At 53.2% G+C, this 25346-nt stretch overlaps 9 protein-coding genes across 9 annotated transcripts; 4 read left to right on the top strand and 5 right to left on the bottom strand.

Annotated features, from left to right (window-relative positions):
- Window positions 1-918: 918 nt before the first annotated feature.
- On the bottom strand, window positions 919-2925 carry J4E79_004558 (uncharacterized protein; the record flags this gene model as incomplete). The annotated part of the gene is made up of 2 exons (XM_049353441.1): window positions 919-1806; window positions 1858-2925. 2 exons carry the CDS (start codon window positions 2923-2925, stop codon window positions 919-921), a joined length of 1956 nt encoding a protein of 651 aa, XP_049211889.1.
- A 2701-nt stretch (window positions 2926-5626) lies between these two features.
- On the top strand, window positions 5627-6553 carry J4E79_004557 (uncharacterized protein; the record flags this gene model as incomplete). Its single annotated transcript, XM_049353440.1, has 1 exon — window positions 5627-6553. The coding sequence occupies one exon, from the start codon at window positions 5627-5629 to the stop codon at window positions 6551-6553; it is 927 nt and encodes a 308-aa protein (XP_049211888.1).
- A 411-nt stretch (window positions 6554-6964) lies between these two features.
- J4E79_004556 (uncharacterized protein) lies at window positions 6965-8314 on the bottom strand (the record flags this gene model as incomplete). The annotated part of the gene is made up of 1 exon (XM_049353439.1): window positions 6965-8314. The coding sequence occupies one exon, from the start codon at window positions 8312-8314 to the stop codon at window positions 6965-6967; it is 1350 nt and encodes a 449-aa protein (XP_049211887.1).
- Window positions 8315-9276: 962 nt separating this feature from the next.
- J4E79_004555 (uncharacterized protein) lies at window positions 9277-9835 on the bottom strand (the record flags this gene model as incomplete). Its single annotated transcript, XM_049353438.1, has 2 exons — window positions 9277-9616; window positions 9672-9835. The coding sequence occupies 2 exons, from the start codon at window positions 9833-9835 to the stop codon at window positions 9277-9279; spliced, it is 504 nt and encodes a 167-aa protein (XP_049211886.1).
- Window positions 9836-11649: 1814 nt separating this feature from the next.
- J4E79_004554 (uncharacterized protein) lies at window positions 11650-12699 on the top strand (the record flags this gene model as incomplete). The annotated part of the gene is made up of 2 exons (XM_049353437.1): window positions 11650-11821; window positions 11882-12699. 2 exons carry the CDS (start codon window positions 11650-11652, stop codon window positions 12697-12699), a joined length of 990 nt encoding a protein of 329 aa, XP_049211885.1.
- Window positions 12700-13492: 793 nt separating this feature from the next.
- On the bottom strand, window positions 13493-15080 carry J4E79_004553 (uncharacterized protein; the record flags this gene model as incomplete). Its single annotated transcript, XM_049353436.1, has 2 exons — window positions 13493-14658; window positions 14966-15080. The coding sequence occupies 2 exons, from the start codon at window positions 15078-15080 to the stop codon at window positions 13493-13495; spliced, it is 1281 nt and encodes a 426-aa protein (XP_049211884.1).
- A 1896-nt stretch (window positions 15081-16976) lies between these two features.
- On the top strand, window positions 16977-18801 carry J4E79_004552 (uncharacterized protein; the record flags this gene model as incomplete). The annotated part of the gene is made up of 3 exons (XM_049353435.1): window positions 16977-17425; window positions 17477-17652; window positions 17705-18801. 3 exons carry the CDS (start codon window positions 16977-16979, stop codon window positions 18799-18801), a joined length of 1722 nt encoding a protein of 573 aa, XP_049211883.1.
- Window positions 18802-21597: 2796 nt separating this feature from the next.
- On the bottom strand, window positions 21598-23359 carry J4E79_004551 (uncharacterized protein; the record flags this gene model as incomplete). The annotated part of the gene is made up of 2 exons (XM_049353434.1): window positions 21598-22083; window positions 22130-23359. 2 exons carry the CDS (start codon window positions 23357-23359, stop codon window positions 21598-21600), a joined length of 1716 nt encoding a protein of 571 aa, XP_049211882.1.
- Window positions 23360-24043: 684 nt separating this feature from the next.
- On the top strand, window positions 24044-24567 carry J4E79_004550 (uncharacterized protein; the record flags this gene model as incomplete). The annotated part of the gene is made up of 3 exons (XM_049353433.1): window positions 24044-24046; window positions 24093-24477; window positions 24539-24567. The coding sequence occupies 3 exons, from the start codon at window positions 24044-24046 to the stop codon at window positions 24565-24567; spliced, it is 417 nt and encodes a 138-aa protein (XP_049211881.1).
- Window positions 24568-25346: the final 779 nt, after the last annotated feature.

Raw genomic sequence — 25346 nt, 5'->3', positions numbered from 1 at the left:
CGCCAAGAGGTGGGGGCTGAATGGTGAGGGCCACACCCCGAAAGTTGCTTGAGAGCCGGCCTTCTTTGCAGGGAATGAATTCAGCATGTACCTAGGTAGTGTGCGCTGTAGGTCTCGGAGACGAGAGACTGGAGCTCGGTCACTTTGGCTGAAGTCTGCTGGGTGGACGGCAGTGAGATGATGGTGCGCCTTCCTGCTTCCGCTCCCGAGCGGGGGTGGCCAGGTGGTTCGCGCCATAGCCACCACGCTTCTCCAAACGGTAGCTGCGACCGTGTGCCATGCCTGCCTACGAAGAGTACGCGCGAGAAGTCTGTGCCAGAACACACTCAACCGAATGCTCATTCTTTCTAGACAGCTTTTCGCAGTACCAGAATACATATCGAAAGCGTTCGCAACCCTGTATACATACGAAACAGCGCCGATGCGATGCATTCTGCCGGTTCACCGGTCGATCCTCTCGGCCCCATTCCAGGAATGTGGGTTTCGGGACGCACAGCGTTCAGCAGGAGCCCAAAACTCATAGGCTCTAGTCAGCGACAAAGTGACAATAAGCGCAGTGATAGGTGTTGAAAGTTCCATTCGCAAACTTGCAGGCCTTCTAGCGGTACCAAAGTCTTTCGCCTAACCCTATCCTTTCACCGACCAGCAGTACGTCTCGAATCATCCCTATCCGCACATGAAGAAGTCCAGGGATATCCTGGAGAATGCAACCAGAACGACCCCCGCTTATAAGAAACAACCCGCATAAACCCAAATGGCACGCGAGTACATTTTGCAACTCTCGGTGTATCAGCGCACAACGCCCTAGTAATACCAAGTCCCGATCGCTAGAAACGCGATTCAACGTAGAAGGACAAACGAAAAAAAGAAGAATGAGATGTTCTCGAAAGTTTATAGAAGTGAATGAAGAGACAAAGCTTATGCATCTTCGAGCTGTACTCTCTGGCTCTTCCGGTTCCTGACTTCCACCATCGTGGGGGTGAGGGCCAATCGATCCACCACACGATCCTCGTGCGGACTCGTCAAAGTGCGAACCACGCCTCTTGGGCTATTCGCTCTGCTGACAGATACACTTCTTGCGACGCCGACCATGGCTTTCGCTGTGCCGACTTCTTCTGTCTTTCCCTCCCTTCTCCTTGCTTGGATCTCAGCTCGCTTCTCACCGTGTCTACTGGCCGAGTGTGGTGGAGTTGACAAGCTCTGCAACCTCTGCAGTGGGGAGGGTGCGTCAAGAGGTGCAGAAGACGGGTGCGATGACAGCGCGCTGAGTTTGGTCACCTTCGGCTGCTGTTGCGAGGGCGAGCGGATTAGTGGCGACGACGGCTCGCTGTTGACTGTAAGGGTCTCGCTTTTCAGAGCCCTCACTGGCTTCGTGCAGATCTCCCATTCAGGCTCTCGCTCGTCAAGATGCAACGTAATCGGTTTAGGATGACCGGGTGATGCCTGGGCGACTATGATCGTGATCGATTCGGCCTCAGATTCGAAGCTGCAAATCGAGGTAGGGGTCAATGCTGGCTTCAGGTACGGAGATGCTACAGGCTTCAGCTTGGTAGAATCCATCTGTCTGGTCGTGTTCTCTGTATTCTGAGCGAAAGTTTGCTGAAGGGGAGACTTCGTGGGCATCGTCCGGGACCGCTTCAGATCCTTTTTGCTACGGCTCATGATAGATCCTGACAGAGGTGACGGTGCGCGGCCGGGGTTGGTGGACGGAAATAGGGACAGTCGTGGTGAGCCAGACGCTGGAGCGGGCGACGTAACCCTGCGCTGAAGACTGTAATCTACGGGACTTTCGTCCTTCTGATCGTCCTACTTTCACGTTAGGCCTAGTTGAAAATAGCCATACCTGCGGATACATACCTTTGCAGACAGCTCTAGCAGCGGTTTGATCTTCTCGGTGTTGCCTTGCCGTCTTGCCAAGAGGGATAATCGGTTCGGGTCGGACTGCAAGAGGTTTCCGAACATGACGCTGTATCTTTCCATTGTGATATCGGGAAGGCTGACGTCCAGAAGCGGCCCTCCGTCATCTGCGGACCCGGTCGGATTCTGTGGTAGTGCTTTGTTGGTTGTGCCCGATACTTCAACCTGTGGCACAGGTGGGACCTCGCCTGCAACGCCTCGCGCTCCTAGAGCAGGTGTTGTAAAAGACCGTTGCATAGACTTCTTAGGCCCATGTGACGGCATATTTCCGAGCGTCATAGCACGGTCTCGGGTCGCAGACGTCTCCGGTGGCGACTGAGGTGGGACGAACTCTCCTGGAGCCCATTTCCGCGATGCTCGGATATTCGGCCTATAGGTCGGCGGTGACACACTGCGCAACTTCTCCCTCTCCTTCTCTTCTGGTCGAGCTGCCTGGGACTCATTGGCTTCCTCGTCATGGTGGCTGTCTGCGCGAGGTGCCGCGGCAACGGTCTGCGCCAGCTGATAGAACGATGGCTTTTCTGGTTGAGGAGGAGGCGCTTTACGAAACAACGACTTCCATCGGCTGATCTTGGACTTGGGCGCCTCAACACGGCTGCTCAGCGAAGCCGAAGAGTCGTTGGGGTGGTTTAGTGTTGCCATTGGAGAATGGGCGGGTTTCGAGTCGGTTGTTGGTACCGCAGCCTCAGGCGTTGATTTCCAGTGTGAACCTGAGGTGGGTGACCCAAGAGCGATACCAATGACCCCTCGTTCTTTCGTGGCGTCTGGACTGTAGAGTACAGTTGTGGAAGTAGTAGGCGATTGGAACGAGTGGATATGGTCCTGAGAATAGATCGATGGTGCAAGATTTGTTTTCCTATGGAACATGAATGGACGCTCTCCAGGTCCACTCGATGTGCTTGGCCGCACTGCCGTGCCTGGGACTCCTAGATTTACTTCGGTGCTCAAATCGGAAGTGGAGGGCTTGTATTTGTCAACGCCTGTTTGAGAACCCTTAACAGGCGGCATTGAGGCCCCATTGTCTTGCTCCGTGGCGTCCCTGCGATTGTTTCTCAGAAACCTCAATGACTTCGACCTTGTAAGCATCCCGGGCATCTTGGGTTTCAAATTCGTTAGAGTAAAGGTATAGTGAGTATGAAGGAAAGACAGGAAGATATAGGCGTGGTTGTAAAGGAATGGACAGCTCTAGTGAGCCAAAGAAATGGAACAGGCCGCGACACAGTCGTGGAGAGGTTGAGAGAAGGAAGAGATGCAGAGAACGGCGGAATGTGCGCCAGTATCACCACCGGTCCGCCAGGAAACGAGCCTGGCGCCTCCACACTTCGCTGTCATCATACCAGCGGCAATCACTCATCCACTTTCGGGGCGTCTGGGAGAAATTGCAGAGTCGAGAACCCGCCCGTTGCGGAGCCAGGACCAGGGTAATGCGCTGCATGAGATCGGTGGTTCGATTGGCTCTGCGGCATGTCGCGCCAACGGGACCCATGGCATTTGGCAGGATCACCTCGTCTGCGCCGTGGCAGGGTGACGATACCGGGGGGAACAAGCGACAAATGCTGCAGGGTTGGGATGCACCAACCTTGGCCAGGTGGTTTCAAGACGACGCTGGGCCGAGGAGCAATTTCGCGATCCGCCGCCAAGACGATCTGACCGACTTCACTGGCTGTGGTAAGATTATCAACCGTCAACGAGCCCGCCCACCGTGCAACGAGGCTACCTACAACAAAACTGACGTCTGCTCTTGCAAGACGCAAGCTGAGGTGCACATGCGGAACATGAGAAGCTGCGACACTGGGCCACGCTGAAGCAACAAGTCCTCGCCCACCTATGATCGCTGGGAAATGAGACCCCAACACATCATGTGTGGATACGGCGCGACGTTTCGGGCTTACTTACCCAAGATTGCGGACGAGGTGTCGCCGCCTTCCTAATCAGACAGGCATGTATACGCGCGACAGATGATTGAAACGAGGCATGAACGGTCTGGCCTGCCTCAGGCACTCACGCGACCTTGTCTAGGCGGCCAACACGCCCAGTATGCAAAACGCAATGCACCTGTGAACGCTCAATCCAGAGGACATACCGAAGGCGAGTATAAGCATTGTACTTGCCGCAACCCCACAGCTTGCTCGCCTAATGTGCCGATACACTCTGCATGCTCATTGTGCAGCTAATCGAACGACTTTCCTCCAACATCTCCAGCACACGTCGTGCGTGCCCACATCCACAAGTGCCGGATCAAATCCCCTGCGACATATAGAAGCAACCGATATACCGGTCTGGACATCCCTTACGAATCTACGACATATCGATGACCCTGCTGTCAATCTAGGAAAGGATGTCGCAGTCTCGAACGCATGCATCGCAGGAATTGATGCAAGACTCCTCTGTCGATGCGGCGTAGGACCGTTCCAGTTGGTGTCTGCCTCTGCTGCTTCATCGGGAGGCAAAGCTGGCGAGTCTTGTTCCCACCTCTTTCGAACTTCGCTCCTCGTCGCCTGACGCAGACGGACTTGGACGATTAATTGAAACTCTTAATGGCTTCGCGAACTGGCTCCCGATTGGCAACATATCTTCGACCCTCGCTCCCTATGTAGCAGCATGCACAAAAGTCGCAGTTGGACTTCAGGACCATCTCCACATTCCGAGTTGGCCATAGCACCCACGCCCATCTTCTCTTCTCTTTCTACGTGGTCGAACTTGCTCGCAACTTTCATGCGTCGTGCATACATCGTTCCCGCCCTTTGAGAAAGTAGTTCAAGTGCGAAACTTGTGCGTAGATCCAATAGAATATGATGGCTTCGGACGTCCGCGGTTTCTGTATGATGCCTTCCTTCGGGTATCTCATTCGGCCGGATGAATTGCACGTTCATCGAAGCGTATATCGAACACCGCACAGCGACAGGTTCTGCAATGCGTTTTATCGACTCTGTTCGGGACGCAATGGAAGTGTTGATTAATCAACAAATCCACTTAACGTCCGTGCGGCACTCGAGAGAAGTCCGCAGAGACTTTGAAGCAGGCCTCGGGACCATCCGACAGCAAGTTCAGTAATCTTACTTCTACACCACGAGGCTACCTCTGACGTAATTCAAAACGATATTCGTCGCAAAGTCGACTCCAAGTTACTCGAGAAGAGTTTCGCTCTATCGCGCATTGCGCCGGGACAGAACTTGAGTTCCTGGACAGCTGCAGGCGCAGTTTTAGCTGACCACATACCACAAGTAGGCGCTAAGGTAACTGTAGCGCAGAACATTCATGGTGGTCGATGGAAGGCTGCGGGGACATGTTTGCCCGACCGGTCACGAGTGTTGCCGAAACTTTAAAGACGATACCTCGGACAACCACCTAGTCGGACTTCTCTTCTGACCTTTTGCTCGAAGTAGCCAGAATTCCTCAAATCAAAGTGAAATTACCAATCTTTCGGACGAGATCTGCGGTGAATTAGAGGCGGCATCTTGGGCCTTCGGCGCGTTGACCGTCGTTGGACTACACGATATATAAGGTTAATGGCACTTTCAGATATGTATTCAATAACACACCCTCAGACGTCAACATCAGTCCCACTCAACCATTCGTCTCTTGTATCTTCGTACATCCTTGCAATACCTCATCCCTCCTCAAATACTAGCATTCGCCGAATTTATCCTTTATCTTTCTACAACGACAAGCTGCCGTATACCCAGGTGTCGGATCCACCAACTGCAATATGCACTTCAACCCCGAAAAAGACATATCCGACCTATCGGGAAAGGTCATCGTTGTGACAGGCGGCAGCAGCGGTCTCGGCAAAGAGAGTGTTCTCCAACTTGTCAAGCACAACCCAGACAAAGTGTATCTCGCAGCTCGGACAAGCAAGCGAGGCAACGCAGCAATCGAAGAGATCGAGAAAGCAGTTCCCTCAGCAAAGGGAAAGATACATTACCTCGAGGTAGACATGGCATCGTTCGCGTCCGTCAAGCAAGCCGCCGATCGCGTCCTCACCGAAAACACTCGTCTGGATATCCTAATGAACAACGCCGGCACAACAGGTAACCCTGCAAGCGTAACGAGCGACGGCTATGAGGTCCAATTCGGCAGCAACTACATGGGCCCTACTCTCTTCACCAAGCTCCTCCTGCCACTCCTGCTCAAGACGGCCGAAGAACCAAACAGCGACGTTCGCATCATCAACCTCAGCTCCGAACTATTCAAGCAAGGGCCCAAAGAGGGTATCCTCTTCCCTAAGCTCACAACTGCTTGTGAGGACATGAGCTCCGTAGCTCGTTACGGCCAATCGAAACTGGCAAACTACTATTTCAGCAAGGTCAGCGCACAGAAATACCCAAGCATCACATCTGTAGCGCTGCATCCCGGCGTTGTCAACACGGGCATCTGGGATAATCTGAAGACAAGAAGACCTGTACTAGGTACGGTTCTTTCCGTAGTCTTTGGACCGTTCTTGACGAATGTTGCCGATGGTGCGAAGGCGCAGTTGTGGGCCAGCACTGCGAAGAAGAGCGAGGTTAAGAACGGGGCTTTCTACACACCAAAGGGCAATGGTAATGAGTACACGCAGGCAATACTCAAGAACGATCAACTTGCGAATGAGCTGTGGGAGTGGGCCCAGAAGGAGTTTGCGAAGCATGGATTCTGATTAATGTCGTGGGCTTGTGTCTCAAATCTTTCATCAAATCGTACGGGTAAAGCGATGGGGTATTCTTTTATGAACAATCCATACAGCGTTATCGCAATATTTAGCAAGTAATCATAATACAAAACCATTTACCCTTCAGGTCCTTAATGTCAAAGTGAATAGCAACAACTGAGGCCTTGCAAAAGGTAGTAATTGTGAGCAAGCAAAACTTCTGAAAGAGCACAGGAAGGAGCAAGCATCACGCAGCACATGGCAGATTACGCCAAATTTCGCAACGTGAAGAAGAAACGGGTTCATATGTATGCTAAACATCGCTCTCTCGAAGATTCATCAAACGCCGCTGATGTGAAACTTATGAACCCATGCCCAAGACCCATATTTTAAGAAAAAAGTAAAGAACAACGCCACAGCTTATGCTTCGGCCTGCGCCCGCTGACCCGCGGTGCCCAAGTCAACACTTTTATGATATTGCTTACATGGCAAATTCTGGTGCGAATCGTCCTCGTCGTACTCAATGTCAAACATACGCTTCAGCTCTTTACATGCTACCATATATTGCTGTCGAGCACCCGGGCTCTCCCTAAGAGGATTAGGCGCCTTGTCCCAGCCATGCGGCACCCCGGGTACACAGTGGTAATGCACGCGCTTTCCAAGATCCTTTTGTAGGCGGTCGCGGAATCGTTCGCCCTCAGCGAGAAGCATGTCCCATTCACAACAGAAGAGGACAATGTCGTCAGGGAGCGCCGCAAGCATGTGTTTTGGTGCCACACCAGGGCTGAGCCATGGATGTGCAAGATCGAGCGAAGGTGGTTGGAGATACGAGTCGTCGAAGAGATCGGTGAAGACAGCGGGGAGGTTCTGGTCAACCCTCGAGCACGTCTCTCGGCGCTGGGCGCGGGTTTGTGTATAATCGATCGATGGATAGAAGGATACTATGCCTCTGATCTTGAGGACAGTGTTGGACGCCTCCGTCATGACTGACACTCCCGAGTTGTCTTTGTATGAGGATATGAGCGATAGCGAGGAGGCGCCTGTCTGGCGGAGCATAGCAATGCGATCGAGGCGTGACTTTTGGCGCACGAGTGGGACGCGGGAGCCGTTCGGGGTGAGGTTTTGGCCAAATGCAGGAGGAGGCTGAACGACAGCATTGGGAACACTACCCGCGCGGTCATCGATGATCTTGGCGCCAGATGTCGTTCGGTCGAAGAGCTCGCCCTGCAGACACAGCGGGACCGTAAAGCTCATGTTGCCTCCTGAGGAGAAGCCCGATATGGCGAAGCGATCTGCATCTAGCATCAACTCCTCAGCGTGTTGCGCCAGCCAGAGAACCGCATCGGCACCGTCTTCGACAGCCGTGGGAAACGGATTCTCAGGCGCGAGGCGATAATCGACGCTGACGACTACGGCTCCGACCTCGTCGACGACGACACCGCACCAGCGCGCATCGTCGTGTGCAGTGCCCAGTACGAAACCGCCTCCGTGGAAGTTGATGACAACAGGGTATTTCCTAGTACCCTTCAGCTTCTTATGCTTCTTGTATTCCTTGGGCACGTAAAAATTGAGGCGGAATTTGCCTTTCAATGGCGAGACGGTGGCATCGATGTCCCTATGGAAGGCAGGCTTCGGGGGTCGTGGGCGGGCAAGGCGGTGGAGCATCATGCCGATGCCCATGAGGACGCGCCAAAACTGCGCCTGGACGTGGAGCATCCATCGCGGCCGGCTGCTCTTGGGTTGTGGTGGGTTGTCGACGGATACGGTCATGTTGACGGTTGACGGTTGGTGGAGAGGATTGAATCACCCTATACGGCGCGCGCCATCAACGAGGCCGCGGGTGGTGAAAGAGATGAAAGGGGGCTGTGCCTGTGGCAAGCTGAGTGCTTAGGGGTGATGCGTGGTGGTAGTGTCGCGATAGTGTGGGACTAGAATTGTCGCGACGGTGTTAGTTGGGACGTCGAGTCCTTGGTTGTGCGTTTAGTCGCAAGCGTTGGGAGTCTAGAAATGTGAGGCCCAGGGCCGCGCAAGGGTCCCCGATAGGCGATGACGTAGGCTAATCAGCCGCACCCCATCTATGCCACCCAATCCATGTGTTGTCGCGCTTTCACCCCAGTTGAGAGATGGCCGCGGAGCAGAGCGTGCATGGCGATGCCTCGGTGCCGATTTCAACAGACATTTGATGTTGTCGATGCGCCGATGTGGCCAGTCGCGGCTGGCTGGGTGTTCCGTGTTGCATCACAAGGCTGTCACACGACGACGGCAGACCTCTAGTCCTGCATAGAGTCGGGCGCATCATCACTCAGAGCTCACAATCACAATCACAATCAAAATTAAGTACCAACTGGTCAGTTTGAACGGCGTGAATTCACACCGCTCCTAGTGATAGATTATAGACTACATGTGTGCAGCAGAATTGAGCCCAGGGCAGAGACGTAAAGACCATACTCCAGGGCATCACATATCCAATGGGTAGACAACCGTCCCACCCAGTACCCAAACGAAAAGAGAGCAAACCGGAACGGGTATAGTGGCTGCTCAAGTCCTCAGAAAAGCGCCGAACGCTCACCTATTGATGCTGCCATGGACAAAATGCAAATGTAAACATCGATGGAAAGCCGACAGCGAAGTCGATATCAGACGTCAAAAAACGCCGGGGAAGTTGTGTATGCAAGTCAAGTGCAGAAGAATCGATAAGGAATGAGGGCAGATCAAGAGGTCCATGGAAACCTTCACGCGTCGACAAACTCGTACTCGTCATCCTCGGGAGCGACATGGCGCTTTGGGCGCGGGGCCTCGTCGTACAAGTCGAGCACTTCATACTCGTTCTTCACCAGCTTCTCTGTCTCCTTGGTTTCAAACCTCTCCACTGCCTTGTCGAGTGCATGGTTTAGGATCTGGCTGCCATGGCTGGGACCACGATGGGCATCGAATGAGTAGGCGACCTCGGCATCTGGGGCAGGAGCAGCGGAAGGATGGTCAACGTCCTCGTCGGCGGACGACTCGTCACTAGCAGAAGCCATGTCCTTGTTGAAAGCGGTGCGAGCCTTCATGGGGCCGGGATACGATGCCCTGCATATGTTAGTACTCCGATAAGCAACCCGGGACCCGTGGAGGAGCCACTCACTTGATATGCGGGTACAGCTTAGCAGGGCGGGGCTTGCCGTCTTCCTGTCGCCGGCCAGGGCCAAACGACTGTCCGTTCGCCCACTTCGCCCTGCTGTTCTTGTCGCGGTTGAACTCCTTGGCGTCGCTGCGGAGGTCGCTGGTGAAGGTCTGCGAAGCCGACATGTCTGTGTTGCGACTTGGATCGACGGGTGTAGTTATAGTATGTATTGTGACTGGTTGGTATGGTTTGGCAAGAGTATAGACGGAGTATGTAGAGTGTTGTTGGGAGGTGCTGCGGCAGATGGCTAGTAGGTAGATTAGGTGTGACGGAGAAGGTAAACAACGGGATGCGACAGGTACGATAGCTGGGTCGAGGTAATAGGCACGGGTGAGAGGGAGGCGCGGCGGATGACTAGCAGCTGTCTTGTGAATGACTCTAAGAAGTGACTCAGGATGACGAGGGCTGGGGCGACGAGAGTGGCTATGCAGGTACTTATGGAAGATTACGGCTCGTGTTCAGGCCAGGCAGTTGTTTACTCGCGCCGCCCTTATGTCGTCAAAGGCGTAGGCACCATCCCCGCCTTGTCTGGTTCCTGATAAGGGGACTGTCGACGGGTGGGAGCTCATGACCTAGGTTCCAGCTTCCGACTCGCCGAGGCCTGTTGCCCGCTTTAGCCCGATGCGCAGCCGGTTTGACGCTGTTGCCCATGATGCCATCATGGCGGTTTCAGACGCCTTTGGCGGCCAACGTGGGCGAGTTGGAGGCTGCTGTGTCCTGGTTGGTGTGCATGGATATGCGTGAAGCTCCCAGCCCTGGAGCTCTCAAGCTCGCAAGCGCCCCAAGCTGTCGCTCCAGCTTCCGATCGCCGACCCCACATCGAGCCTCCACACCTCAGACAGCAACAGTCACGGCATGCATCCCAACAATCGCAGCTTATTAGATGACGCCCTTTACCACGCTCCCTGATAAGAGCCCGGATTCGGCCGCCGCGTCTGTGCCCGGCTGCTAGTCTAGCCCACCATCTAACGCGGGTGCGCGGCTTGCTACGAACCAGCCAAGACATGTACCCCATACCATGGCAATGCAACGCCCTTCCGTCAATCAGCTATCTTGGAACATTAACGTGTCTAGATTGGCATGGTTGACTAAGGCAGCCGTTCCAGGTGCATCCTCAGGCGCTCGCTTCAAGTGTGGTACGCGGCCGCCTCTTCATCCTCCTCGTCGCTACTTTCAACTAAGCCAGCCTCGCTTGGGAGGACATCAGGGAACCAGCCATATGTACCGAGATCTACCGTGTACTGGCCCATGGCATCCTGTCTGACCTCCACTCCCTCTCTCCGCAGAGCATCCGCCTGCTGAGCAGCAGCGCTCGGGCCTCTTTGTTCCAGTCAGCAATCAAACAACAACCAACAAAGTCTTGTTATAGTGACAAGGAGTGCTGACCTCGGGCTGATACCGCCTTTGGCGTTGATCACGCGCTGCCAAGGCACGTTGCGGCTATGGAACGTTGAACTCTTGCTGCTATCGGCCGATGGCGAAGGCAAGTTCTTGAGACAAACTCCGACTTGTCTTTGACGTCATGCGTTAGTGATGCTGCGACACGATGGTCATGGTGCCGCTGTAATACCTTGGACATTCGGCTATGATCAGACAAACACGTCAGCAAGTCGACCTCGTCATCTGGGAACACAACGCACGCTTCCCTACCAGCCTGGCAATATGACCATAGCTAGTGACCTTGCCAGAAGGCACCTCTTGAATCGCTTCGTATACTGCTGTGTACCATAGCCAGACTTCTTCTGAGCGTTCTCCTGGTGCCATGATAATCCGAGATGTAGGGTGACTGAGTGCGGCTGCCCAAGCCGAGCGACCGTGAACGCGACAACACGAGAGCACGTGATGCGGAACGCATGCGCGCGCCAAGCCTTCAACTTTCCGTATGGAGCTTCCCGACTGGCCTTTGCAGCATCACCCGCAACCAACGCCTCACCTCAACATGTCTGGTCTCGCTGACTATCTGGCTAAGAACTACCTCACGGCAGATTCAGAAAAGAAATCGAAAAAGCGCAAGAGGAAGAACAAGGACGCCGGACTTATCATCGACGACGATGACAATCTGGGCTGGAAAGATAAAGCAGATGAGGACGACGAGGATGCGCCCATGATAGGTATGCGAACTTCTGTTTCCACAATTTGTGCAAGCTCGAGGCTAACAAATGACGCTTCAGTCGGCGGAGGCACTCTCAAGAAATCCAAGAAGAAATCCAAAGGCACAAGTGCCGCAACATGGACAGCCGTAGGCGTCGCCGCGCCCTCACACGCCGAACAACTTGCTGCCGACGCTGCCGCCGCAGATGCAATCATAGCAGGGACCGCCGCCGATCGCGAGAAGGCCGCTGAAGCGGAGGATGAAGCGCCGGAGATGGTAGACACAGACGGTGTCATGAGGATGGAATCGGGCGCCAAAGCAGGTCTACAAAGCGCTGCCGAGGTCGCAGCAGCCATGAAGAAGAAACAAGACGAGGAGAAGCGCAAAGCCGAAGAGGCCGCAAAGGAAATGGGGAGCGCTGCGCAGGAGACCATCTACCGAGACGCCAGCGGTCGCATAATCAACGTCGCAATGAAGCGCGCAGAAGCACGGAAGAAAGCCGAAGAAGAGGAACGCAAGAAGCGGGAGAAGGAGAAGGCAGCGCGCGGAGACGTACAAAACGCAGATGCAGAGCGCAGGAAACAACAGCTACAGGACGCGAAGACGATGACAATCGCCCGGTACGCAGACGATGCAGAGCTCAACGACGAGCTGAAGGAGCGAGGACATTGGAACGACCCAGCGTCAGGCTTCTTGCGCAAGAAGAAGGCTGGACGCAGCATTACAGGCAAGCCTCTATACCAAGGACCGTTTCAACCCAACCGGTACAACATCCGCCCAGGACATCGATGGGACGGTATCGATCGAGGAAACGGGTTCGAGAAACAGTGGTTTGATTCGAGGAATAGGAAAGCCAACATTGAGAAGCTGGAATATCAGTGGCAGATGGACGAGTAGAGTTCTGGGGCTGTCAACCCACTCTCATAAGAAGCTGGGATGTATGTCATTTGCATAGCGAGGCGTTTGGGTACATGACACACAATACGACGGCCATAGGAGACTGAACAACCGCTACTATCGCAAAACTATGTCCATCCTGCAAAAATATTTGGCTGACGAGACACCGAGGAAGGAGCGATACGCACGACCTGATCCGGACAAATCGGCAAAAAGAAGGTCAAAAACATACAACAGCGGGGATTCCCCGGTGGTCACCCACCCGAGTACTAATCTGCCGGTATCTTGCTTGTATATGGCTGAGCGGACGGGAAGCCTAATTCTCAAGATCCTATGGTCGTATGTGAAAGAACCGCAAACTGAAATGGGATATGACCTCGATATGATTGCGATCGCTCATGCAAACTACTTCGGTAAGGTCTATTGGCTCTCCCGTCACAGGGGCACTACGTTCATATTCACCAAATGACGACACAAGTATAAGCCACTTCACTTCACGGTCCATCTGTCACCACGGCAGGGAGCGTCAAGAGATTCTTGTCGTGTCATTTTCGATGATGTTGTCATTGACATAGATCCCCACACTCGACTCAGATACGAAACCTTGGTCTGTAAAGGCAAGATGGGCACTGTTGCACATGGGGGGCTTTTACTAGACATATGCTTGCATACTCTGATCAAACTACAAGAGAATAATTTCTCATAGCTTTCCGAACAGGCATGTCATGCATTCATTCAAGGTGCATACCTAGGTAGTGTTGTCTTCCCGACGTAGCCTACACTCATTATGCAATTATTCTCCACCGTCGCCTGCACTGCTATTATGTCTACCATGTCCGGCCTCGCCCATCTCAGCGCGATCCTCACTCGTCGTCCGACGGCGAGCACCAGTACTGACTGAGTGACCCGGCTTGGGGTGTTCGTGGTGGTCAACCAGAGGGAAGTGCAGACCAGGCTTGCTGGCCAATGCATCCCTAATCTCGTCCACACTTTTCGCCGCCCATCCTGCACTTCCCAGAGTACTCAACGGGTAGAGAAGCTGATTGTCCGGGTGCATTACCAATTCCTCAATGCTCGGAGGCGATTTGCTCATGATGATATCGATGTCCTTCCTGATTTGTAGGCAGAATGCGTCCAGGGGCAAGTCGTTCACATCATTACCGAACGGGTTCTCGATTTCGCGGCCGATGAGCGCAATGCCTAGGATGATGTAGGCTGCAAAGACGCTCGCTGGAATTGTAATGTATCCTAAGAGCTTGTATAGTTGGAATGGTAGGAGGAGGATATAAACCCAGGTAATCTGACTGATAGCGATGCTGTATGCGAGAGGTAGCGGGGTCGACAGAATGCGCTCAGTGCCCGCGAGCACATCGTTGAAGGTGGTGAGTGCATTGAGGGATTGCGTCTGGTAGATGGAAACTTTGAAGGTTCCGTTGTCATAGATCGACTTCATGTAGACGCTCAAATGGTTGAGAATCTCCAGAGGAAGGTTGCCAAGGGGGGCACGACTGCGTTTCAGCAGCTTGCGCGGGTTCGACTCAGCCATTGGCAGCCCAAGGAACTGTCCTGCTGTCTTGAAGATGCTCGGCTTCTTGTGCGCGTCTGGCTGGTCGGCGTCGCGCGCAAAGGTGTCTAGGTGACCGACCAGGTGCTTCAAGTCGTCGTAATGCATGTGAGGCTCAAATCGGAGCTTGTGCTTGAGTGCGACTGCGTACGCAGTGATCAAGTTGAGGCAGTTGATCTTGGCGAGTAGGTCTTGTTTGCCGAGCGTGGCGTCCTTCTCGTGACGTTCATCGACGTGTATCCAGATGAGGCGAGCAAGATTTTGGGACGCGAAAGTGAGTTGTGCCCAGTATTTGCGGCCATCGTTGTAGCGCTCGTAGGCGGTGGAACTTCTAAAGCTCAATGCGAGACCGACGACGAAACCAAGTACAGTAAGCAAAAGCTGGTTTACGCTGACTGGAGGTGGTCAATACACGTTGGATGGAAACAGAACAAGAGCTTAGCGTACGGTCATGTACAAACTTCGAGATCAAAGTTATCATGCTCGACCAGCCGGCTACAAAGAGCAAGGGCAGCACCATTTCAGGTGTTACACTGCCATGAACGCGGAGAAATACAGGCCACTGCAGAGGTAGAGGTACGAAGTCAGTATATGTCTCACATGACCTTCGCACAGTCAGAACTTACCTTGGAGTGATGATCAAGATCGCGCGGTCCAATCTAGTCAGCATTAGTGACTGTACGAGTCGTTATAGAGAAAGACTTGCAAAGTAGTCGTCGAAGTCTTTATCGCTTTCTTGCTTCTTCAGTGGCGGCCGTGTCGACGAGCCATTGGTGTCATTCGACACATTTGCCGTGCTTTGCATCTTCTCCGCCATCAAAACGTATCGTCAACTGCGAGAAAGAAAGGTCTGGAGATTGAGCTTCGTCACTCCTTGGCGTCAGGTTTTAGGCACGCGAGCACCTTATACCGTGTCGCGTGCCCCTATTCTTAACTCTCTCTTCTGCGTCATATCGGCCAATAGAAGTCTGTAGCCCAGACCTGGCGTTTGAGAAACCCTTGGAAGGCGCTGCGTGTCTAATGAAACAGTGATGGCGATGCTGTAAAGGGCAAGGCTGCGATAGGCGACTCCAATCGAATGCATACCCGTGGCGGGAGTGGTACCTTGGTAGAGCGTAGCCTCCGACTCACATACCGCTCAGCTTGGCAGGGTCCCTTTGCGGGCTTACTAAATATGTAATACGGAGTGAGAAGCGTTGATGGGTTGTCGCTGTAGGTTGCTCTCCCATGGTGCGACTCTGAGTTACAATATGTCCAACATCGCGTCCAATGCGAGGCTACTGTACGTCAAAGCTGTCACAATCCTCTAGCTTTGTATGCGTCGTCTGGTGGTTTCTGGCTTTGAAGTTCGGTGTTATTCACCAGGTAATGAGCGCGTAGATTGGATCGCCGGCTAAGACAAACTGTAATTCGCCTAGAATTCAAGCCTCAGCTGGTCGAGATCTTGTTCAGCGGCTTGGCAGCGTTGGCACTGGCGGCGCTAGCAGGCCTCCCTACTGTTCACGAACCGCAACCCAGGTCCATTCTAATCAGGTCTTAGCCGTGTTTTCTGCGCGACGGTCTAAAGAAACTCCAAGAAAGTTTTATTCAGCCTGCAGATATTTCTACTATCAGCCAAGTTGAGTCCACTGTACCTTGAAGAGATCTTCAATAAAGTACGATCTTAACAACCAGCCCGAGCCAGGACCAGAGGCGCACTCTACTTTTCCAAAGAGATCTTCAGAGTCTGATGTGCCAGAATCACAAACTCAGACACGGTCGGGGCCTTTGCTTCTCGCTGCCGTGCCGTCTGGTATCACAGTTAACTCCAGGGACTGTAGACCAACACTACTTCAGTATCGGCAAACACCATCTCTTTTCGCATCTTTGGTCCATGTGCTGAATGAATCAATGTTTGGAAAGAGCACATGCGTGTGCGCATCTGAGTAAAACCATGTGCATGTGCAGCTTGATTTCGGCAGGCTCTTCCTCCTCTTGATCTTCATATTCTTCTCCTTCGCCTTCATTGCCCTCGTTCGTGCCAATTCGGGGGAAGGCTTTCTCGGCAAGGTCAAGCTATGCCGCCTCTCCGAGTGCCAAATCGCCTTTCTCCTTGAGAAACTGCAGCTGCTCCTCTCCCGTCAGCCCCTCGTATCTTGGACACCCATTAAATGCCCGCGCATCTACGGGTTTGCAGTATTCATATCTCGGAGAGCCTCCCACGCCATTCTGTAAGATGGTTTTTCGTCCTTCTATTGCTTCCCGATGCTGTGTCCACGCGGTGAACAATTGCTGTGCATCAGTCGCATCGTCTAGGGTAGGGCGGTCTTCTCTGACTGTAAGTGCGAGCAATTGTATGAGATGGCCCGATTCTGGGCGGCGCAGCTCGTTCTTGACAAACTCGATCAAATTATCGATGAATGTATTCCAGGCATCGTCGCTACGACAGTCGCCGCGGTGGATGACGAACCCTCACTTGGGGTGATGGCGAAGTTATCTAAGAATTCGAAGAGAGGTCTTTTGCGGTCCTCTTGACGTGTTCCGAGGTTCTAGTCTGTGGGTTACCTCATGAGTGAGCTGGGATACGTTGGCAGTCAGTTGGTGTCTGTAATCGTGGGCAATGCTGAGCGCGCGAGTCAGGCCGATCACATGACGTCGTGACTTCTTTTTGTCCCGCTCGTGCAGTTCCGACATCCCACTCGCGACAACGCGCCGGCGATGCGCCCCACCCTCCATGTCCCTCTCCAAGCATGCGAAGACGTACTTGGCGAACCAGTCGAAGTACAGACACTTCAACGCGTTTAATTCCCTCGTCGAAGCGTCCATCCTCCAAAGCAGCGATGCCTCCAAATCCCGTACCCTCCGCCGCCAACCCGACAGCGTCGCCGACAAGCCAATCGCAATAAAGGACAACATCTGCACGAAGAACCTAAAGACTACTGCTTCCTCCGGGATACTCAAAGACTTCAGCAGCCCATATGACGCCACAGTGGTGAGGCTGCTGCAAGATGAAGGTGCCGTGGTGGTAGGCAAGACGAACATGGACGAATTCGGTATGGGATCGCACTCGACACATTCACACTTCGGACCAGTGAAGATGCAGAGATACAAAGGAGAGGAGGCAAGTGCGGGTGGAAGCTCAGGTGGAAGCGCGCTTGCTGTCGCGTCGTCGCAATGTTGGGCGTAAGTGTTTGACAGCCGACGAGGACGGAGTATGTGTGCTGAGACGAGCAGCGCGTTAGGTACCGATACTGGGGGGTCGGTACGGCTTCCTGCTGCATATACCGGAGTCATTGGGTTTAAGCCGAGCTACGGACTGCTGTCGAGATGGGGTGTAATTGCCTATGCAAACTCTCTGGATACTGTCGGGATCTTTGGCAAGAACGTGGCGAGTGTGAAGAGCATATTCTGTGAGTCTATAGAGATGTAGACTATGATTTCCACATCTCTGACTGAGTCCAGCCAAGGTCAACATCCACGATGCGCAGGATCCGACGTCCGTTCCTAACACAACCCGAGCAAAATTCCGTACAGGGAAGCGACCAACTTCGTTGAAGATAGGCATTCCTCTTGATTACAACATCGACACATTGCAGCCCGCTGTCCGAAAGGCATGGATTGACCAACTCAGATATCTGTGGAATGCTGGTCATACTTTGCACCCTATTCGGTTACCCACAACACAACAAGCACTATCAGCCTACTACGTCCTTGCGCCAGCCGAGGCATCGAGCAACCTCGCAAAGTACGACGGCGTGCGTTTCGGAAGTAGAGCCGAGGGCATCGATGGTACACCAGATAGTGTGCTCTTTGCTAAAACCCGGGGTCAAGGTTTCGGTCCGGAGGTTCAGCGGCGTATACTCCTTGGAGCCTTTTCACTAAGTGCCCAGGCTATCGACAATTACTTCATACAAGCACAAAAGATTCGGAGGCTCGTACAACAAGATTTCAACAGGGTGTTTGCCAGTCCAAACCCATTGCTCGATGCCGAAGAAACCGCGGCAGAAACAGAAGGAGTGGACGTGATCATATGCCCCACAGCTCCATCAACGGCACCGTCTTTGGCTGAAGTCGAGAATCAGGATCCAGTCCACTCCTACATGAACGATGTCTTCACCGTACCAGCTAGTCTTGCCGGGCTGCCAGCAATCACTCTTCCCACATTTACTCCTTACAAGGAAAAGAGCCAGAGTTCGACGGTCCCGGATTCATTCTTCAACTCTGTAGGATTGCAGATCATTGGTCAATACGGAGATGATGAACTCGTTCTGTATACTGCAGAACAGATGGAGATTTTCAGAAGTTCTCCGCAGCCCAATGGCAGACCGGAAATAACCGCATGGGGCGGTGGTCTTGAATGGGTTGTGGACGAATTCCTTCAAGCGCTAGGGCCCAGACGTCTTGACGCCGGTGCTGCTATGTGTGAGATGAGCCGGACAGCATATGTGGCCACTTTCGCTGATAAGAAGAACCCGCTTGCTGCTGAGAGCAAACAGTTTGAGGCGGCTCAATACATTCGGGGAATATGGGGTCATGTGTATGACGAAGGCCGGATATAGAAGGCAAATCAATCTATCAGCCGCAAGAGGGTGAATGAGTTGCCTAGATGTATGTGATTGTCAAAGATGTAAAGCATATGCTCTGATACGTTCACCGCCCAGTCACCACCGGTGTTTCTAATACGTAAGATCTCTTTTCTCTCTGGAGATGTCATGTCAAATGACAGACCATCGTTTCCATCGAGATCCTCAAGAGTGCCACTCCCTCACTCAAGCACTATTGCGACTCCCAACTACAGCTCGATATTACGTACGCTCTCGCCTCACTCCAAAGACAACACATGCCTGATCCGCTTCACTTACGCCGTCAATACCAGAAGTCTCGCGCTCAACATGAGCGTCACCTTCCTTGTGCGGTCCTTTGAGGATGTCAAGTCCGAACGTATCAAGGGGCGCGGTCGATGTACCGCTGGCAAGACTACCATATCATTGTATGGGCTTGGTGACAAGACATGTGGAGCCGTCCTCTGCGTGGAGGTTTGCTAGAAGATCATAGTCACCTGGTATGTGCAACAAAGTCTGAGCGAACCGCGGCTGCCGCTCTTATGTTGATATGTTATCGCTTTCCAAGAGTTGTTGGGACCGGGTGGGTGTTTGGTATGGAGTCCACTGGTGTTAGGGGGATGACATACTTAGCAGCTACAACTCACCATGTACCGCCGCAGCCGCCATCAACTCCCGAGGTCACACGCCAACGAATTGGAAACTACGTCATATATGGGGAGTGGCTAATTGCTTAGATGCTGTTGAGTGTAGTCAAAAGATACATCTTATGATGTACCATGTCACTTGTCGTTTTCCAGGGTCCCAAGGTTTGCCTACCTAGGTAGGTACCTAGGTAAAGTGAAATGCGAGGCTTCTCCCCACGTGTTGCCCACTAGCTGCATCATAGCTCCACTGACGGACCGTCGCGATTGGCTTCTCGGCCATACTACATTGAGCGCTACCCATCGATGCATCATCAGATCACGCGCTTGAACTTGGTGTAGATCTAGATTCTTGACTTCGGTCGCGCGTCCTTCCAGGCATATTCACATGCATGTAATTGACAGCAAAGATCCCACTGAAACAGGACACAGCTAGGAACTCGCTATTCGAGTTGTATGCACCGTACTATGATTCACATGAACATACCGCGAACTGCCAAGTCCGCAATCAGATAGTGCCCAGAAGCGGGGAATGCGTATGCAGTGCCACCACTCGATTCTGATGCAGCCAGTGGACGTTTGAGACGTAAGCACCGGATTAGGGGTCACCAACATCATCCCACGTTGGTGGTGCTGTGCCCGTGCCGTCCCATGGCTCTCAAGGCTCCAGAGCAGCGGGTCGTACCTAGGTACAAGCGATCTGCATGATGTCTCACACGTGCAGTGCGTCAACTCAAGCGCTAGAATACGGTGAGGAAGTCAAGGCCGAGGCGTCCTCTTTGTCAGTGGTCAGGCTATAGCTTCGAGCAGAGCGAAGGTGCCGTGGAGCCCGATGCACTGATACGGTTGCAGCGGCAAGTGACTCCATAGCCAATACCGTCGAGAGATGCTCGTATCAGCTTGAAGGCTGACGAAGGCTCCTCTGCAACCGGCCCGGTTGAGTATACCGGTAAGTGCGGCATATATGCGAGAGGCAGCCTAGAGCGGTACGTCTCAGCACCTAGCACACCCAGTGGGTGAGCTATCCAGCCATTCACCGGTGTTCCTCGACCAACCAGATGGTCTTCCCCTCCAAGCTGTCTGTTGTGTATGGTGTGAGACGAGCGTGGCGTACGCTTAACCGCGGGAATTCGAAGGACGGTGGCTCTGATGGGGCGGTTAGCAGGTCGATATGTCACTCTCCATCGGACCCCACCGCCTCGCGCATGACCATTTCGAGTGACAGGGTCTCCACCGCGGCGTGGGTAGGGAGTCGTTACCAAGTCGCGGGCTGGTGGCCAGGTGCTCTATATAAGTGTCTGCCCTCAGCACCTTGATGGCTCATCACGCTCCAACACTTCCACAATCCAACCAACCAAATAATCCAACAACCCAACCAACCAATCAAAATGGCCCCCTGGTACGTCTTCCGACCGACTTTGGTGTTTGACACACGGTGGTGTGCTGCTGCTTCAGGGCTAGCGCCAGCACCGTGATGGACACTCTACTGGGAACATGGAGGGGCTCTGGCTAACAAACGAACAGCAACTGCTCCTCCTGCAAGTGCGCTGGTGACTGCTCCAGCTGCGGATGCGGATCCTGCTCCGTAAGTACATCTCGAGATATACCGACGCGGTGTCTTCCTTTCGGTCTGGAATGGCACTAACAATCCGAATAGCACTAAGCGTCAAGCTACCCTGAGCCTCGGAACTCTTCCAGCAACACTTCCATCGAGCGATTCGGAGATGGAACAATGAACACTGTTGGAAATCGGGGTGAACTGCCAATACCAAGGGCCATGACTGCTGGGAAATATTAGATGAGATATGATCATGAAATAAGGACACTCACTTGAAAACCATGTCTCCCCACGTGCTGTGAACATGTCAATGGATCTGCTTGATTTCTGGACTTACCTACTGCGGATGAAGCATCAATATTGACGCACCACAACAACACACCGAGAGGCAGGATATGCGGCGAAAAGGTGGAGACTCCAGCAATCTGTCGACTACCTTTTTCCCGGTCATGGTCTTGGCCAGCACATGTGTCGTTTTAACTGGTGTATAGTAGATCACTTGACGGGAATCGATGGGGTTCGTATCAGGGAGGAATGTAAAAACTATGTTCATACAACAAGTCAAGGTAATCATCAAGCGCTCCAACTACTTCAGATATCAAGATGTTGACGAATGTCATCACCAAGCCTCCACTCCTCATCTTTCGCCATACGATCGAGAGGGCTTTGCATGTCGTCCTCGTCACTTCTACGCGTACCACTTGTACCCGTGTCGCTGACGACTGTCACGCCACTCACACTACCGCTTGTACTCTTGCTCCGCCTCTTCTTAAACCAACTCCGTTTACTCTTTGTGCTCGCTGCATCTGTATCCGACGCTATCGATGCGGCATACTCGCGTCCATCACCCTCGACTAGAGTAGGGTCTGTACTGGATGCTACACTGAGATTGGAGGACAGCTTTGTAAGTTGATTAGGATCAAGGTCTCCGGAAGTATCAATTGGGCCAGGTTTGGGCGTGGGCATAGGCGTTGTATCTGTGGATGATGTCGATTCGACGAGCTCGGCGTCGCGATACCATTTTCGACGGCGGGTATAACGCCCCCAACCATCTTGGCCTCTTCGTCCGTCTCTCCACTGTTGAAGTTAGAATCAGAACGTTGTACCAATTCACTCTACTTACTTTATTGTCGTAGTATATCCACGCCGAATCCTCCTTGGACGCGCCTTTGTCAGCCTTGCTGTCTTTCTCCGCGCCTTCAACCTTCCATTCACTGCCTTGCACCCACCGCCATCTCGACTGACCTCCTTCAACTTCAGGTAGTTCGAACTGTTCTTTAGGTGGAACCGGGTTCAGGTGCTCATCCGTCCAAGATGCTCGCTCGTAAGCAAGCATAGAGGATGTCCATCCGATACCTAGCCATCTTCGCTGGTTCTCATAGATGGAGAAGGTGAAGCGTACGCCTGTAGATTCGGGCCGACGCTTAGCCGCCAATGAAGCTGCAACCTCCTGCGTGCTCTTCTTTCGAGGTGGCAGAGGAGGCGCACCCTTCCTATCTACTGACACGATTTCGCCAAAGTCTAGTCCGGTTATGAAGGCGCAGGTACGTCGGACTGTTCTTGATCTCCATAGGAGGGTTCGGGTTACGCGGGCTGGCCGTGAATGCCAGCTCAGCATCACTGTGCCTACTGCTAGTACCACTCGCTTCGTAGTCAGGATATAAAAGGGCGGTAGCGTGAGTGCTATCCATAGCGGCAACACGAAGAGGATTCGGATAAACAATACGGTGAGCGCCGGACGTGTAGTAGCCGACGTCGCAGTCCTCTGCGTGGATAAGAAGTCTGTGAGGCGTAGAAAGGGATCTAGTAGGATGTTGCAGCGCGAAGTGAAGAGCTTCAGACTGTCCACAATCTCTTCCAGGCTTTTGTGATGCTTGATGTTGGTGTCCGACTCGACGCGCTTGTGCGCCTTCTGTCCCTTCTCGCCTGTCCACCCGGTCGACGATAGTGGAGAATATCTTCGCGTGTACATGCCCAGTATCAGTCCAGACACGACGATAATGGGCCCTGCGTATCTTGTCACGGCATCACCGTACATGACGACGGCCCAAAAGCTTGCGACCACGAGAAAGCTCTCCCATGGGTCTCCGGTCGTCCATGTCACCAGCCCAGCAAACTTGTTCAGAGGTAATATGAAGGGGTGCGAATAAGCGAGCACGCGAGTGATCTGTGGTGGTGTAGCCGCAAGTAGGGGCGACTTCTGGTGCACGAGTATGGCGGAGCGCAGTTTTGATTGCGGTGTCGTCTGGCCTAGGTTGGCGGGAGAGAAGCTGGCATACGTCGGGTTGGAATTCGAATCACCGGTTGGCGGCGGGGACGACGCATCGTTGCTGGACCTTGAAGGGGTGGACATGTGCTGTATCCAGGGTGTGTCTATGTGGGCATGAGCATGTTGTTTGCGCAACTCGGTTTTACTTGCATGTGGTTGCAAGTTTGGAAGTTACCAACCTAGTGCTGCCATGCATGGGGTTGTGCGTCATCGCCTGGCTGAGCAGTGGAGGCTGAGTGCCGCGCTCTTGTCAAGCCACGCTCAGTGATTGTACAGGAAGGAAGCCTGCAGCGATGCACAACTGAAGCTCGAGAGATGTTGGAAACTGTCATGCAAAGTCGCACATGACGTTGTCGCCGGGAGTGATGCGGGGATCTTTGAGCATGTGAATGTCTTAGTCCGAGGGCGACTTGCGGAAGCCTCAAGGTGCCTCCCCCGGCGCCAATATCCAGAAGCACTCTGAACGAAGGGCGCACACGGGATGCATCACCGTCATTACCATGTTTGACCGGACTGCACGACTATAGCCATCGTCAGGCGCGCAGAGATGCTTGCGAAGATCGCAGTTTGCGATCGTGCTGTGATTGGCTGAGATCACGTGCCAGGTGCGGAGGCAGGCCGAGAGCGCGGAAGGCGACCCAGAAATTTTGGAGATGCCCTCATTGCCAACAGCACCCATCCGCCCAAGACAGACAGGCGTGGCTCTCGCATAGGATTCGACGGGAATAGCATATTACACAGACTCTCCTTACCTCGTCACCTCTTACAATGGTATGTTCCTATTCGCTGTCACCCCGTCTGCAACTAACACGTACAGGCCCACCGCATAATAACACAAGTCGTCTTCTCCGGCGCTCGAATAATAGGTCGCGCCGTCTCCGAATCGTACCGTCAAGCCGCCGCGTCGCAGAAATATGCAGCCGCCAGCCAAGGTGGTGGAGGCAGCGGTGGCGCCTTCTCGTCTTCGAACATCACCATGGACGAAGCCTGCCAAATCCTGAACGTGGGTCCCGGAAAGATGGGAAACATTGAAATAGAGGCTGTCACGGAGCGATTCAAGAGGCTGTTCGATCTAAACGATCCGAAGAAGGGCGGAAGTTTCTATCTGCAAAGCAAAATATTGAGGGCACGAGAGAGGATAGAGAGAGAGGTGCAGGGACATCAACGGGTGGCGGAGCGCGAAAAGGAATTAAGGGAAGGGTGTAAGTACCCATGCACGCACCGCATGTGAGACACATACTGACCTGGTGCACCTACTTCTAGTCAAGCCTAAGTTTACGAAAGAAGATTGAGATGGCTCTACATGGAGCAATCTAACTTGGCCGCGGTTCCTCTCGGTCACTCGACCTCGAGGGCGAGACACACAAACTGGACTATGTTCCTGACGAACTACACGGAGTGATGAAGGGAGAATCTGTTGCATTTTGGGCGTTGGGCATAGCGTTTGAGCCTTCTATGTTCTATGGGCACAGTAAGCGATGGCGCTTCGTCATCGAGAGTGTGGTTGGATGGGCATAAGCATGCTTCGGTCTCTCTCCACTCTCCTGCTTCTTACATTTCTTTGCGAGTGTTCAATACTGTATTATCACATGTAACGATGCCATATCCATCAATCGAAGAATACCCCACGGAAACGTTGATTTCGATCACCACCTCGCAGCAGCACGCAGCAGCAGCAGCTGGCACAGCAGAAAGCTGTCAGAGATCAGAACCTATCTGAGTGCCCAGGTGTGGGATATCTTCATCGTACGTATACCGTCTGATGTGTAGCTTCACAAGCTTTGAGCAAGTGTCAGACATGACTGGATGTACATCTCATCCAACATTGCAAAAGCGGAGGGCGTTAGCTTCAGTAACTAACTTTGTCTACGGCTCCAAGCACTGACCAATTCAAGTTGCAGTGAACACCGGGTCCCGGTCGCGGGCACCCCACAAATTCACTGGGTCGCGCTAAGGTCTTGGCTTACTCGCATTGTCGTTGGACAAATCTTTCGCGCCTGAGACCTTTATCCCTCCGCAACCCACCGCTATCAGCACCAACCCACAACAACCACTCATCAATTGCGCGCGA

This window comes from Alternaria viburni (genome assembly GCF_023758015.1).
Source record: "Alternaria viburni strain BMP 2772 chromosome Unknown scaffold_8, whole genome shotgun sequence".
Taxonomy (NCBI): Eukaryota; Fungi; Ascomycota; class Dothideomycetes; order Pleosporales; family Pleosporaceae; genus Alternaria; species Alternaria viburni.
This window is presented reverse-complemented; position numbering and strand designations above follow the sequence as displayed.